Raw genomic sequence first — 17187 nt, forward strand, 5'->3', positions numbered from 1 at the left:
TCCTATTCGGTGTCAATAGAGGAATATATGCACCAATGTCCATCCCTACCAAGTAGGCTTCATCACAACACATCTACAGTCCAGTAATTTCACCAAAATAAACTTCACCAAACACTGTGTCGCCAAATGCTTTTAAAAAAATTAAAGTGAGTCTGCAGTGTAAATATATGGTAAATGTTGCTTGCGGTTTGTGGTTTTACAGTAAATGCACAGTGAAGCTCCAGTTTAGAGCGATCCCCAGTGTGTGTGTGTGTGTGTTTGTGTGTGTGTGTGTCTTCATTTTGAGAGCGGGGCTGTGTTCAGCAGGATGAGAACTGACATGATTAAACACATGAGCTCACTGAAACTAGGTCTGCTATTCCCTCACCTCAGAGGCTCACGGCCACAGCTGTGAGTGCACTGTGTGTGAGGGTCATAGCCGCTGGAAGTAGAGGTTCTAAGGGTGCTCCAGCACACACTTATAAATCACAATTAAACAATAATGAATATAACAATTATAAATAAATAGTTTAAAAAATGTCATCCACCAAATTAGTGCACTCCCACCCCTAAACATCTTCCCGCAGCCATGGTGAGTGTGTGGCTATTTGTGTATGTGTGTGTGTGCTTACGTATTTGGCTGTTGTGCGTGTTCATGTACGTGCGTACAAGAGAGGCAATGAACGGTTACTAGGGTGGGATCGTCTTGGCTGCTTGACAAAATGACTGATGGTGGGTCTCACCATCGACCAACCTGCTTCCCCCCAGAGCGACAGCCTCCAAACCCTAGTCTCACCTATACAGGTACACCCTGGTAGAATCCCTCAGTCCATCAGAGGAGCTTAGTAAAGACACACTGGGTATACGCAGCAGTAGATACGAGAACTTTCCAGGAAACGACCTTGTGCTAGCCCCGCCGCCCCGCCCCGCCCCCCGTCCCCCGTCCCCTCTCCTTCTCTCTCTCCCTCTCTCCGCTCCAATGTCAGTTTTATTACGAGCTTGAGGAGATAAAAGGCAATGATCCACAGAATGATGAATGGCGATTCTCTGTGGCTGAGATACAAGAGCACACACGCCAGAGGACAATCCCCCCCCCCCAGCCCTTACCTCTGTGGCCGTGTGTGTGTGTGTGTGTGTGTGTGTGTGTGTGTGTGTGTGTGTGTGTGTGTGTGTGTGTGTGTGTGTGTGTGTGTGTGTGTGTGTGTGTGTACTGTGCACAATACACATACAGTAGTGGACAATCCACATACTGAGTAGAAGTAGAGCTTTACACATTACAGCAGTCTCAACTGCGGCTGCAATGCCTTAACTCCACAGCAGGGGAGAAACTCACTACTCAAGGACCCTCAGCAACCAGATTACAGACAAATATCCATGGCAACCATATAACACCTCAAATAAGGTATCCATGTTATACACCATAATGGAAAATAATCCAAATGTGCACAGTAAATACTCTCTAAATGACAAGGAAATGAGAGAGAGTGAGGAAGAGAGAGCGATAGAGAGAGAGAGAGAGAGAGAGAGCATTAGAGAGAGAGGCTTTACCTTGTGTGCCTGGGAGAGCTGCAGAAGGAGACAGCAAAAATGACAAATGAGAATTGAGCTCTCCTCCTGTACAACAGACAGACCGACAGACAGACAGACAGCTCTTCCTGCATTTTAACATTCTAGACACAGAAGTGCAGAACATTCCAGTCAGAATTAATGAAGCTCATAATGAGGAATCAATCCTGTAGCATGAAGGGGACTGATCAGAGAGGACACGGGCGCACACACACACACACACACACACACACACACACACACACACACACAGATGCAGGAACACACGCGCACATTCACATACACACACGCACGCACCCTCGCACACACTCACCGATACGCAAGCATGTTCGGACATGTATACCTACAGTATGAACTCATTTGGCGGGTGGAAACCAGTGTTGGGATTAGTTACTTGAAACAGCAATATATTACATATTACTTGTTACATTTATTTTATTTTTTTAAAGTTCCGCGTTACATTGCATTACGACTCAAAATATTTCAGTTTGTTTGACTGTCATTGGAGCAAGACGAGCCGCGCGCTCTACCAAGGATGTGCTACTTACTAACTCAGCTTTGATCGCTTGTTTCTCCTTTCATCTGTGGCGCTGCTTTCCTGTGCTCGGTCTACAAGTGCTGCGCTCTATAGGGGCTGCTTAATTAGCCGTATATACTGTTAGCCAAACATCTGTACCGATTCCCTATCTTTCCGTTCAAAATCTTTCTCTCGAGCTGCCAGTTCTGGTTATAGGCTGCACATACACAATGGACTCATAGAGATGTATAGAGGGCACACTTTCCACTGGACGCAAAAGCCCTCTATGGGCTTTGCTATCACAGAAGTGATCAATAGCTAAGATGAGGGGTGCGCCCTCTATACATTTCTCTGGAAAGCAGCTGTCATGACATTTCTCCAAACATCCTTTCTCCGCTCACAGTCACTAACTTTTTCCACTCACTATGAAACTTACAGTGCTGTCCACGTAGGCCTCCGTCCAGACCGTGTCATGCTCATGGTCGATGACTTTAGGACGACTCATAACATGAAGATACCTCATCACATTTTCCTGTACGTCAGCCAGTGTGGAGATCTGACTGAAATACCCTGAGGCAACAAGCACACACACACGCAGGCACGCACACACACACACACACGCACACACGCACACACATACACACACACTGTATCACATTAAGGTATTTCACAGGCATTTCCCAGTAAGTGTGTGTTACTGTGAGTATCAGAATAAGGTTAGACTAGCTGGGCTGTGTAATCCCGCAAGTCATCAGTTTTCCTGACTGTGACTTTCCCAGTCCAGAGCGTTCTCCTCTCATCCGGAGCGTGGGCACACGGGAGCCATCAGCGGCAGGCGGTCAGGGGGAAAGGCTCTGACAGGAAGAGGGATGAGGCAGGGATGCCCCCTGACCCCTCTGTGTCACTCCACTGCTGCTCTGCTCTGCACTGCTCACATCAGCAGCACAGCCACCCTCAACACCTCCAAACACACACTAAAACCTGCATATCTTCTGATCTTCGCTCCCCACACCTCACACACCAACACCCACAATCCCCCCCTCCCCAAAACACACTCACAATCTAACACCTCTTCTCTTCCCTCCCCAAAACACACACACACCTCTTTGACAAACACACACCAATAACCACAATTCCCATCTACCCGACACACACTCACACATTTACACACAGCCAAGTGTATGTGTTTCTTATGGTATAGTACGAAGAGGAGACACACCTTTATTAGCACAGGCCATCCATTTCATGTTATCAGCAAAGGCAGACTCTCGGCCAATCAGGTAAGGGAATATGCGCACCTATACGGAGAGGAGACAGCATCGTCAGGCGTTTACAGGGTGGTTGCCAGCTCAGATTTAAATAGAGAGTGCATAAACATTCACCGTGACGGAACGACATGGGGCTCCATCTTCCTGCTCTCATTTTATCTGTCTGGAGAGAGGAGATGAGGGGTGGCTGTATGCACTACTACAGTGCTAGATGTGCCTCACGAGGAAAGACCAGTGCTCCGTAGCTATTTATCTTTATTTCTCCCTTCCTCTCTCCTCTCCTCATCCCTTTCTCCTTTTCATTGTTTTTCCCTTCCTCTTGCTCATCCATCCATCCATATATCTGCACGCCTGTGCTTCATTAGATCTCTGTGTATGTATAAACCTAAGTCGACAGCACGGAGAGACAAGAGGCAGGTTACGTTCTCTCTGTGGCATAAGCCAATCAGAAGGCTTCAAGCTGGACATGGGAACGGGTCCATGTGTGCACTTTCTGTGACTCTCTGCCAATACGGCACGGCTCATTGGCTCCAGATGCTATGCTAAGCATATAGGAGAACCGGAGTGAACGGCTGCCAAATACTGCCCCTCTGGGTATGTTTGGGGATGGGGGGGGGGGGGGGGGGGGTTACACTGCCAAATACTGCCCCTTTGTGCGACACGCATTTGCTTGATAGGACTGGACAAAAGGGCCGTAAGCTGCTGTTTTTATTGCACTGTGAATAGCACAGCAGCCCATTTAATTTCAATTGCATTTGCCTAATGCTTTCACCCAGCCGTTTGTCACAGAGTGGCCCAGAAAACACCCCCCCAGAAAGACCCTCCAATATAGAGCCAGCCTGGGGCGACAATGACAGAGTCTAAGAGGCAGAAGCAGGGCGAAGCCTATGGTACTGGAGGAGGGGATTCAGAGATTCTATTGCCAGCCTGGGGCGCCAGAGGCGGAGGCAGGGGTAGAGGCAGGGGAATGACTGAGAGTAGATACAGGAGGAGAGGGGCTCCACAGCACAGAGCTACAGTCTGGGGCAGTATAGCGGTAGAGGCAGGGAGAAGGCTACTCTATGTGGATACGTACAGGAGAAGAAGAAGGGCTCTAGAGCACTGAGAGCCAGCCCGGGGTAGTAGAGGCAGAGAGAGACAGGAGGAGAGAGGCCAGACACTGGAGTACATTCAGTCCTCTTCCTCCAGCCAAGCACACGCAAGAGCAGAGTTCGCTGTCTGCGTGAGTGGCTGATTGTGTCAGGCCAATCGGTCGTTGAGGTGGATGGAGGTCAAACAGAGATGAACCGGGCCCCAGGGACAAGCTCTCTGAGCCATCTCCGCAGCCCCTCCATTGTGACTCTTTATGTCACGCTTATAAAGGATTTGTGAATGCTACGTAATGCGTTGTCCGTTTTGTCTTCAATTATTTATTTTATTTTATCCAAGCCCCGTCCCCACAGGAGGCCTTTTTGCCTCTTGCCAGGCCGTCATTGTAAATAACAACTTGTTCTTAATTGACTTGCCTGGTTAAATAAAGGTCAAGTGAAAAATTGACATTAATCATCAGCTTAAGTAAAGTGTTAGCGTATTTTCTGGTCATTGAACAGGGTTTGGACTGTTTGGATGAAACAGCTCAAAAAGAGACGTTTAATAGGCAAAGGAAAGCAGCTTGAGTGGAATGTTTTAGGTTTCGACTGGCTCTTTGTTCTGTGTGCCGCGTAAAACCATTGCGGGCTCAGGGACTGAGGCTGAACCATGATTCTGCCCTTGAAAACAGTTCATCCCTCCTGTTTCTCTGGTTAAGGACAAATGTCACGGTGTGTCAGGTCAGCTCTATGAAATACATGTATAGTTCAGGCAATTGTACATTTCCTGGGCTGTGAGCTGTACTTGGATAATAAGAACTACATTTCGACAAACGTTCCAAGAAGGAAAATCAAAACTGACGTCTAATATCCGTCATTTTAAAAGGACAAGTCTCAAAGGAAGGAAAACACGGCACAAGCATGAAGGAAATCTCAAATGAAAAAGATTCACAATGAGAGTTTGAAAGGAAAACCGAGGCAGTGAGAAAATGAGAAGGAGAGATGGATTGGAGTGTTGGTGTGTCGTTTGTCATAACAATACAAAATCAACCAAAGCAAAGTTGCCAGAATGTTTGAATTGCAAATGTTTGGTTGATAAGAGCAACAGTGTTGCCATGGTGATTACATTGATTAGAATACAATTACATTTGAAAATGATGATATAGCAATTGAAAATGGAATGTTGAAATGTTTGGTTGATAGGCACAAATGTTTATTTGGAACTCTGTTTTGGTGGCAATAACCAGAGACTGGACGCTTCTTTCCGCTATCTAAGATTATACACCCAGTGATTTAACCAGTGCCTACCATGGATGGCACAGGGACATCAGTATCTTCTGCAATACCTTCAAATTCCATCAGCTATGGTAATACTGAGAAAAATACTGTATTTCTTTTACCAGGATTTGGTTCATTGCTTATTTTTGTGTATTTCTGAGTATTACAGGTTTCGAATGCATTTAGGTACATATCAGATCATCAAGTTCCTGCAGGAAACCAATGGACTCCATTTGAATTCAAATTCTATCACTTGAATTTGAATGAATGACTCGACTGCCCCCCACATGAAGAAAAAGCATTTCTGTGGGTTTCTGTTGCATTTATGTAAATCACGAAGTCCATTTGCACTCATTTGCATTTTCCTGTGGAGGAAAACTTTCTGCAACAAAAGGGTGATGAAAGGAAGTTTTACGAGGATGGAGTTTTACGAAGATGGAGTTTTATGAGACTTTTCTGATGAAGAGATTGAGCAACTTGAATCCATTTCAGGGGTGTTGGAGATGGCTGTGAATCACTGAGTTATTTTGCAGAAGAAATAAGAAATATAAGATAGGATTGGTAGGTATAGTAAGTTTGATAAATGCAAGTTATTGTCCATTTTATAGCAATACAAATAAAAAATAAAAAATTGCAGCTTTGTGTGTGTGTGTGTGTGTGTGTGTGTGTGTGTGTGTGTGTGTGTGTGTGTGTGTGTGTGTGTGTGTGTGTGTGTGTGTGTGTGTGTGTGTGTGTGTGTGTGTGTGTGTGTGTGAGTTAGTGAATGGTTGTTTGTATGAGAGAGAGAGAGAGAGAGAGAGAGAGAGAGACTACCTATTGTAGCGCCTTCCCAGCCATGACCAGTATCTCACCTTTCTGTCTGGCCAATTGAACTTGGCGAAGACATCGTCGTACATCTGCGTTGCCCCGTCAGTCACCAGCATGATAGCCTGGCTACACACACTGCCATGCCCAGTCTGGTTAAACTACGCACACAGAGAGAACACACACGCTTACACAGAGATACACAATACATCGTTAGGAACTTGACTCTGTAGTTTTAGGCAGATTTTGGTTGATTAAAGTTCAGATGATTAATTGATATAGATGATCTACTATTTACAATTTTTCTAATAAGGAAACTCATTGAGTTTAACCAGATGGGAACATCAACGACAGGTTGTGCACCATGGTCTTCCCGACAGCCATATGTCTATCTCCAAAAAGGAGCAACATTTATTCACGGGGCATGTTCATCTCTCCTCTAATCCTATCCCATCTCTGTCTCTGACACCTGGGCTACCTCCGAGACAGATCTGGGTTCAAACACTATTTGGGCTTGATTACCTGGGCTTGATTGAGCTAGTCTGACACAATTGAACCAATAGAATACTCACAAGGAGTGCAAACCCTGCCCATCTCGCACTCCAAACGAAAATGCTAAAAGTATTTGAAAGATTTCAAGTAGTGTTTGAGTATTTGAACCCAGGTTTGCGCTGAGACTCTGTGCCTGTCATCTCTGCCCGTGGCCGTGTAATAGCTGTTTTCTCTGCTGATGTCTGATGATGTCTGATACTGGCGCCCGGCGTGCCCGCGGGCCCCGTCAGGGACTAAAACACAGATAATCTCTTTGTAAATAAACCGGGAAGTGCAGCCCACATGAATCTGATGGAAGAAGATGCATGGCGGTAATTAACTGGTTTATTGACCTGTGTGACAGAGGGAATGTGGAGAAATAGAGGTTTGTGGAGGGAGCGCCTTTATCGCTGTCCGAAAGCTGCTGAGCTGAGCACGACTCTGCTCCCAATACACACCAGCATAGCAAGAATGTGTGTGGACACACACACAGGATTACAATACCACACGGACTGTCTCTTTTGACACACACACCTCTTACACATGCATGTACAGTGGTCTCCGTACCCACTGCGTTTTTTTTTGTGTGTGTATTTTTTCACCTTTATTTAACTAGGCAAGTCAGTTAAGGGCATTCTTATTTACAATGACGGCCTAGGAACAGTGGGTTAACTGCCTTGCTCAGGGGCAGAATGACAGATTTTTACCTTGTCAGCTCGGAGATTCGATCTAGCAACTTTTCAGTTACTGGCTCAATGCTCTAACCACTAGGCTACCTGCCATCTTCCAAAAGTTGACCTTGCTCAGAGCATCCCTTCGAGCTAGGGTAAAGAGTTACTGTAGCTATGTCAGACAGACCTAGACAAACACAGCAAGTGATTTACATGTATTTTCTCAACAATATGGTCATCGCTAACCCCTTTGACACGGCGGTTTGTCTGAGGCAAAGAATTGTATACCACCTAGACAGAACATAATGTTCACCATACTATTTAAAACAGATGCAGTGTAGAATACATGATTCCATGGTAGGGTCAGTGGTGTGGATCCATGGATGCCAAACAAATTGACCAGTATTTTGGGGTTTTAAACAACAAATATTTGATCGTTCATCTCTCTGTGTGTCATAATTTTCCGTAAATTCACAAGAGGCTGAATGTGTCTCACAGGAGTTAACATCCGAGTGTGCAAAACAATGCCCTTCTGTCTCTCAATGTGTAGACCGTCTATCTGGCGCTGTCTGGTCCAAACGAGGATGGCATTTCTGCTGCCCTTTGCATTGAAGGCAAGGGAAGCCAGCGAGCATCTGGGCTTCCTTGACGACAAAATAAAGTATAAAACATTTGCCATTCACAGCTCAACTGGGAATGGTCCTGGCGCACCAAAAATGGATTTGGATTTGGCATCACTCCTATCAAATCCCATTGAGACCATAAGTCCTTGACAGAAAAAAAAATAGAATTGTTGCATCTCGCTGTGTTGTTGTCCTTCACTGGCTAGCTAGCTAGCTAAAATTGTCTATTTTTCTAAATTAGCCATGGATGGAGCTAGGGATTTGGACTAATTCTCTGTTCTGGGCAATGATTATAATGGCGATTCTGATCCAACCATTCATTTATACATTGTTGTGCCCCTGGCCGGAGAGGACGGAAGATCAATATGTAGCTAGATGTAGAAGGCTAATGTTAACTAGCTAACGTTGCCCATGAATGGAAGTTAGGCTTAGCGAGCAAGCATTTTAACCAGGTAGCCTAGGACAACAAAACAATTAAAGCATGTACTGTATGACAGAGTGATAGACCGTTTCGTCAACATGAAAGAGAGGAGGATGGTATTGACGTTTCTCTACAAGTAGAGTGAGTCAACATGTTTTTCTACTTGCACTTGGCTTCCCAAGTGATTTTACCAGTGGTGGAAAAAGTACCTAATTGTCATACTTGAGTAAAAGTAAAGATACCATAATTGAAAATGACTCAAGTAAAAGTCACCCAATAAAACACTACTAGAGCAAAAGCCTAAAAGTATTTAGTTTGAAGTATACAGACAATTCGGAAAGTGTTCCTCATTTTGTCACTTTACAGCCTTATTCTAAAATGGATTCAATCGTTTTTTCCCCTCAATCTACACACAATACCCCATAATGACAAAGGAAAAACAGGTGTTCGATTTTGTTTTCAAATGTATAAATAACCTGAAATATCACATTTACATAAGTATTCAGACCCTTTACTCAATACTTTGTTGAAGCACCTTTGGCAGCGATTACAGCCTTGAGTCTTCTTGGGTATGACGCTTCACGCTTGGCACACCTGTATTTTGGCAGTTTCTCCCATTCTTCTCTGCAGATCCTCTCAAGCTCTGTCAGGTTGGATGGGGAGTGTCTCTTCACAGCTATTTTCAGGTCTCTCCAGAGATGTTTGATTGGGTTCAAGTCCGGGCTCTGGCTGGGCCACTTCAGGGCATTCAGAGACTTGTCCCGAAGCCACTCCTGCGATGTCTTGGCTGTGTGCTTAGGGTCATTGTCCTGTTGGAAGGTGAATCTTCACGCCAGTCTGAGGTCCTGAGCGCTCTGGAGCAGGTTTTCATCAAGGATCTCTCTTTACTTTGTTCTGTTCATCTTTCCCTCGATCCTGACGAGTCTCCCAGTCCCTGCCACTGAAAAACATCCCCACAGCATGATGCTGCCACCACCAGGTTTCCTCCAGACGTGACGCTTGGCACTCAGGCCAAAGAGTTGAATCTAGGTTTCATTAGACCAGAGAATCTTGTTTCTCATGGTCTGAGAGTCCTTTAGCTGCTGTTTCACAAACTCTAAGTAGGCTGTCATGTGCCTTTTACTGAGGAGCGGCTTCCGTCTGGCACTCTACTATAAAGAACTGATTGGTGGAGTGCCGCAGAGGTAGTTGTCCTTTTGGAAGGTTCTCCCATCTCCACAGAGGAACTCTAGAGCTCTGTCAGAGTGACTATCACCTCCATGACCTCGGTCACCTCCATGATCAAGGCCCTTCTCCCCTGATTGCTCAATTTGGTTGGTCGGCCAGCTCAAGGAAGAGTCTTGGTGGTTCCAAACTTCTTCCATTTAAGAATGATGGAGGCCACTGTGTTATTGGGGATCTTCAATGCTGTAGACATTTTTTAGTACCCTTCCCCAGATTTGTGCCTCGACACAACCATGTCTCGGAGCTCTATGGACAATTCCTTCGACCTCACGGCTTGGTTTTTACTCTGACATTAACTGTCAACTGAGGGACCTTATATAGACAGATGTGTGCCTTTCCAAATCATGTCCAATGAATTGAATTTACCACAGGTGGACTCCAATCAAGTTGTAGAAACATCTCAAGGATGATCAATGAAAACAGGATGCACCTGAGCTCAATTTCGAGTCTCATAGCAAAAGGTCTGAATACTTATGTAAATGATGCACTTTTTACTCCATACATTTTCCCTGACAACCATTACTTATTACATTTTGAATGCTTAGCAGGACAGGAAAATGGTCTAATTCACACAATTATCAAGAGAACATCCCTGGTCATGCATACTGCCTCTGATCTGGTGGAGGCACTAAACACACATGCTTCATTTGTAAATGATGTCTGAGTGTTGGAGCATGCCCCTGGCTATCTGTGCCGTCTGGTTTGATTAATATAAGGAATATTAAATTATTTATATAAATAGAAATTACTTCTTATACTTTTAATTTATACCTTTTTTTTTACTTAAGCATATTTTAGCTATTACATTTACTTTTGATATGTTTTCCTAGTCAATCTCCACACAATACCCCATAATGATAAAGCGAAAACAGATTTCTAGAACATTTTGGAATACCTTATTTTATTTAGGAATGTCGTGAAGTAAAAGTGAAAGTTGACAAAAAATATGAATAGTAAAGTAGAGCACAGATAGCCCCCCAAAACGACTTAAGTAGTACTTTCAAGTATTTTTACTTAAGTACTTTACACCACTGGATTTTACCCACAAACCGCTACTGGGTAGGATACGAGGGTTGACAAATGTGGAGATTATGGGATGACGGTGATGATCAATATTATGGTCAAGGTGTGTTTATGCTCAGACCCACGGTCCTGCTTCTAACAGAGAAACACACAAGCACCTTCAGGAAACCATAGTCTTGAGAATGCTGCAGTGTACTCCACTCCAGAGCTAGTCAATCGCCTCCTACCTTCGATCTGCCCTGCGATAAGCCAGAGAGAAAAATGGCTCTAGCCCAGTTAGTATCCATTCCATCCATTCACCAAGGTGGTAGCCTGGCCTACTGTAACAATGAATTTCACACTGGGCCTATTGGCCAACTGATTACCATATTCATTGGACTAGCTTCAATGAATCGTACCAATGCAGACATTGAAGCCGTGCTCCCTGGACTCTGCGCGTTGCGGCGGACCGCTAGCCTGAAAACAGAGAGATAAAAGGAGAGCAGAGAGGTCTTATCTCCACCGGCTTTGTGTTCCAATCATCCTCCTTATTAATCAGCACCGTTAATTACAGTCATTAATCACCTTCAGAATCGACGTGTCTGTGTTCGCTGGGGGTGGAACGGAGGATAGCGGGGATTGCAGTGAAGCGTTTCGAACGGGGAAAACGGGGAGGAGACGCGCTGTACTCAGAGCTTGAGAATAAGTAGGTACACCTTGCTGGAGTGTACTGATGTTGCTCGTTTTCATCATTCAATTAGGTTGGGACATGAAACTATTGTGCCTGAACTAATTGCCTTTCTACTCAAACTTCTCTGGCGTGTACCCAAGAGTGTTTACGTATTTGTTGTTCAATCAAGTAAAAAGTAATTCTGGAAATTTACTGAAGTCCAAGACGCATTTGAGAACCAATTTGTGTTTAAGGTTTTGTGTTGTGTGTTTCATCCGCTCTACATAGTAGACATTTGCTGTGTTGAATATTACATTATGCGTGATGTTCATGATGTGGATACACAGATACGGCACATGTAAGACGCACAGTTGAAATCGGAAGTTCATATGATCACATACATCTTAGCCCAATGCATTCAAACTCAGTTTTTAAAAATTCCTGACATTTAATCCTAGTAAAGATTCCCTGTCTTAGGTCAGTTAGGATCACAACTTTATTTTAAGAATGTGAAATGTCAGAATAATTATTTATTTAAGCTTTTATTTCTTTCATCACATTCCTAGTGGGTCAGAAGTTTACATACACTCAATTAGTATTTGGTAGCATTGCCTTTAAATTGCTTAACTTGGGTCAAACTTTTTGGGTAGCCTTCCACATGCTTCCCACTATAAGTTGGGTGAATTTTGGCCCATTCCTCCTGACAGAGCTGGTGTAACTGAATCAGGTTTGTAGGCTTCCTTGCTCGCACACGCTTTTTCAGTTCTGCCCACAAATGTTCAATAGGTTTGAGGGCAGGGCTTTGTGATGGCCACTCCAATACCTTGACTTTGTTGTCCTTAAGCCATTTTGCCACAACTTTGGAAGTATGCTTGGGGAAGGTAATTTGGTCCATTTGGAAGGTCATTGTCCATTTGCTTCAATATATCCACATAATTTACCTACCTCATGATGCCATCTGTTTTGTGAAGTGCACCAGTCCCTCCTGCAGCAAAGCACCCCCACAACATTATGCTGCCACCCCCGTGCTTCACGGTTGGGATGGTGTTCTTCAGCTTGCAAGCATACCCCTTTTTCCTCCAAACATAGCGATGGTCATTATGGCCAAACAGTTGTGTTTTTGTTTCATCAGACCAGAGGACATTTCTCCAAAGTGTACAATCTTTGTCCCCATGTGCAGTTGCAAAATGTAGTCTGGCTTTTTTATGGCGGTTTTTGAGCAGTGGCTTCTTCCTTGCTGAGCGGCCTTTCAGATTATGTCGATCTGGACTCGTTTTACTGTGGATATAGATACTTTTGTACCTGTTTCCTCCAGCATCTTCACAAGGTCCTTTGCTGTTGTTCTGGGATTGATTTGTGCTTTTCGCGCCAAAGTATGTTCATCTCTAGGAGACAGAACGTGTCTTCTTTCTGAGTGGTATGACGGCTGCGTGGTCCCATGGTGTTTATACTTACGTACTATTGTTTGTACAGATGAACGTGGTACCTTCAGGCATTTGGAAATCGCTCCCAAGAATGAACCAGACTTGAGGAGGTCTACAATTTTTTTTCTGAGGTCTTGGCTGATTTATTTTAATTTTCCCATGAGGTCAAGCAAAGAGGCACTGAGTTTGAAGATAGGCCTTGAAATACATCCACAGGTACACTTCCAATTGACTCAAATTATGTCAATTAGCCTATCAGAAGGTTCTAAAGCCATGACATCATTTTCTGGAATTTTCCAAGCTGTTTGAAAGCACAGTCAACTGAGTGTATGTAACTTCTGACCCACTGGAATTGTGATACAGTGAATTATAAGTGAAATAATCTGTCTGTAAACAATTGTTGGAAAAATTACTTGTGTCATGCACAAAGTAGATGTCCTAACTGACTGGCTGAAACTATAGTTTGTCAACAAGAAATTTATGGAGTGGTTGAAAAATGAGTTTAATGACTCCAACCTAAGTGTATGTAAACTTCCGACTTCAACTGTAGCTACTGTATATTTCTTTGTGCAATGTCTGTGGTGAACGAATGAATGAATGAATGAACTTTTACAGTGTTAAAGTCGGAGGCTGAACTTACATCATTTAGAATGGTGAACGCTTCGGTCAGAGCATCACCCAGCAGACCAATCCCTTTGGCGAACAGCTTGTCCAGATGTTCTCGGAAATGCTAACAGATAACATAGGAAGAGGCAAACATGATATGATCTACATACAATCGTGTGTGTGTGTGTGTGTGTGTGTGTGTGTGTGTGTGTGTGTGTGTGTGTGTGTGTGTGAGAGAGAGGGGAACTTACAGCTTTATTATTTCTGTCTGCTCGTACCAGTGTACCGTTCAGACAAGGCTCCACATAGTGCATCTCCTGATTGTACTGTGAACACATATGGAGAGGGTTAGATACGAGTGGAATGATACATGAAGTGCACACACACACACGCACACACACACACACACATTCTCTCACACACTCACACTCACACACACACACACACACACACACACACATTGTGCAGGAAATTCTAGACATACCTATTCATCCATTGTCATTGTTTTAGATAAGAGGTTGACTAAGCATCATAAACACGGTATAGAAAAACGAGCTGTAGAAACACCTTATTTTACTCAAATAAACAGATAAGTTTAATACCCCCCCCCCCCCACACACACACACACACACACAAAATACCACCCCAACAAACAGGTCATTAATGATACTGACAGCGATGATGTTGAAGAAGTCGTCGTCTCCCAGTGTGTCCAGTATAGAGGAGACCGTCTGTCTGGCAATGGTCAGTCTCAGGCCCTTCATACTGCCACTAACGTCCACCAGGATCACCATGTCTTTAGGAGATGTCGCTGCCTGGATGTACCTGAGCAAGGAGGGATGATAACCTAGTATCCACACAGTAGCCCAACATTGGATCTATCTATCCATCAAATACATGGGAGTATAGCAAGTGCGTGGATAACAACACACAACCCGTTGCCCAACCTAGGACTGCAATGCAGCAAACATTGACTGGAATCAATTTACTGTAGCGGAGCCAAAGCAACACACAACAAATGGACAACATACGTGACAGGGTTCAAGACTTGCCATACTGTACGCTGCACAAACGTCTTGATATGGACATCATACTGTAGGCTACAGAGCAAGAGAGTAAGCCGTGTTCTAATTGGCTAATGTTGACCTATTGTGAAAAAGCATACCACTTCCTGTTCCTGCAGTCGAAGGCGATGACCCCGTGTTCGTCTGGATGCCATTTGACCCCTGCAACCATGAGGAGAAAGACACGTAGCTAGATACACAAAGCACCATGTTTAAGTCATACGGAGTGTAAGGATGTGCCAGAGTCAACTATGGGCTGCACATTGCCTGTAGAAATGGCGGTTAAACATGTCTCAGTTTCTTTCATTGCTACTCAATAAAAATTAGAAAGGAGAGTCGGGTCTAAGGATGCCAGATCCCCGAAGGGCACAGTGCTATGCTAGTATGTCCTACACTCTAAAGCAGGCCTGGGAAATTCCAGTCCTCGAGGGCCTGATTGGTGTCACAGTTTTGCCCCAGCCCCAGTTAACACACCCGACTCCAATAATCACCCAATCATGAGCTTCAGTTTAGAATGCAATTTGATTAATCAGCTGTGTTTGCTAGGGGTTGGGTAAAAGTGTGACCCTGCTCTAAAGCCTCATTCACATTACTGAGCAGTCTGGACGTCATTCATTTCAATGGGGATCGTCCACAACGGAGTGGTACCGCAGCTCCCCCTTGCGGTTGAAGGCTCCTTTGCGAAACGGATGTCGCATGCTTCAAAATTTTCCAAACTTTGAGTTGTCTTCACTGCAGCCAGAGAGGAAGAGGCGAAGCGAGAGGGATAACTGTGTCCATGATCTGTTTTAGTGAATAGTGAATACTATTTTAATAGTAATGTTAAATTGACTGTTGCCTCCCATTTTATTTTATTGTGATGGGAATGACTTTTGTTTTCGATGAGAATTGTTAAGTGGAGGTCACTAGCGACACTATCTTCAACTTAGCCTAGCTTTTAGCTAGCTAGCTGCTCTGATAACTAGCTTGACTTGCTAGAAAGTTAGAGGAACAAGTTGAGGAAAAAGTAACTAAACAAAACATTTAATTATCACCTGAATCAATATATTTCACCCCCCCCCCCCCAAATCTTGTCTTGCGTTGTGAAACCCTATGCTCTCGGTCCACCGGCGGAACGAGATTGTGTGAAGATGACATACAACGTCATGAAACACGGCATGATGTGTACGGGGCATAGCACTACACTAGCCTGACCTAATGCAGGACATCATCCACTGTCATCCACAGTGGTGAATGACTTTAAATTATATGACTGCAATGAGAAGGGGACGCATTTCTGTATCACCACTTATTGGCCATCTTTGTGGTGTTACAGTAGGATATAGTACTGCAGTCAGCCCTGTGGCTGTCTGATGGTGCTGTAATGATCCAATATCTCTGACTGCCATTGCTCTGGACTGCTTTGTGGTATGCCGCTGCTGGACTCACGCATTGGGATTAATTTGCTATATGCATCCTCTCTGACGGTCTGTAAAATTACAACATTAGCAAAATCACCCTTTTAGCGATTCCATTTCATTTCCCCGCAGTTCGTACAGTGACTGCTCCCAGCACCTCCCCCACACACGCACACACTTAGAACACACACACACTTAGACACACAGACACACACTTAGACACACACACACAACTCACCGGGATACTGCCTAAAGAAGCCCTTGGCACTGCCAAAGTACTGCCATATCAGGGACGGATCTTTTTCAAAGTTATCCACAAACACTTTATTCAAGGCCTCTGACCAGTACACCCCATTCACTATGGCTGGATCTGAGCGAGAGACAGAGAGAGACAGTGAGCGGGAGAGAGACAGAGACAGACAGACAGACAGACAGACAGACAGACAGACAGACAGACAGACAGACAGACAGACAGACAGACAGACAGACAGACAGACAGACAGACAGACAGACAGACAGACAGAGACAGAGACAGAGACAGAAAGAGAAAGAGAAAGGAGAGGGGAGGGGAGAGGAGAGGGGAGGGAGACAGAGTGAGTGAGATAATAACCAGGTAATAATGATCATCATCACCATTAACACTGAACACAGGTGTGCTGGACCGTTAACCTTTGGCCCTTATTGACCCTGCTGGTGGAGGGACATTGGTGGAGGGACATACTGTCCTCCCGTCCTTCTGCTGCATGGCCTCCACATACATACACACACACAGAGACACAAACGCACACACACACACACAGCCAAAGCAGAGACTGATCCTATCAGGGAGCCTCTCATTGTGCCAAGAACAAAGGGGGAGTGTGAAGCGCTGATGAGGCCATTATATCCAAAGGAAAGAGGTCATTATATCCAGAGAAAAGTCAGCCAGGACTACACAGAGAGGCCACACACTGGGCTAGAAAACAAATAACAGTCAGTCACTACAAGAGAAAAAAAATAAACATCCCTTCCTCTCTCCTCTCGTCACTCACTCATGCTGTGACTGCTCTCTCTATCGTCAGGCCATTATGGACCA

The 17187-nt window shown here is 44.5% G+C and overlaps 1 protein-coding gene across 1 annotated transcript in view; it reads right to left on the reverse strand.

Moving 5' to 3' along the window:
- The window catches only part of LOC109869219 (voltage-dependent calcium channel subunit alpha-2/delta-3), a 63011-nt gene that overhangs the window by 23843 nt on the left and 21981 nt on the right, over positions 1-17187 (reverse strand). Inside the window, exons 4-12 of the mRNA XM_031835494.1 lie at positions 16351-16482; positions 14817-14877; positions 14326-14476; positions 13903-13977; positions 13686-13775; positions 6527-6640; positions 3282-3360; positions 2499-2632; positions 1528-1545 (exon numbers count right to left, since the gene is read on the reverse strand). Of these exons, the coding sequence (XP_031691354.1) occupies positions 1528-1545; positions 2499-2632; positions 3282-3360; positions 6527-6640; positions 13686-13775; positions 13903-13977; positions 14326-14476; positions 14817-14877; positions 16351-16482 (854 nt within the window). The remainder of the gene's footprint in view (positions 1-1527; positions 1546-2498; positions 2633-3281; positions 3361-6526; positions 6641-13685; positions 13776-13902; positions 13978-14325; positions 14477-14816; positions 14878-16350; positions 16483-17187) is intronic.

Source organism: Oncorhynchus kisutch, linkage group LG1, assembly GCF_002021735.2.
Source record: "Oncorhynchus kisutch isolate 150728-3 linkage group LG1, Okis_V2, whole genome shotgun sequence".
In the NCBI taxonomy this organism is placed as follows: domain Eukaryota; kingdom Metazoa; phylum Chordata; class Actinopteri; order Salmoniformes; family Salmonidae; genus Oncorhynchus; species Oncorhynchus kisutch.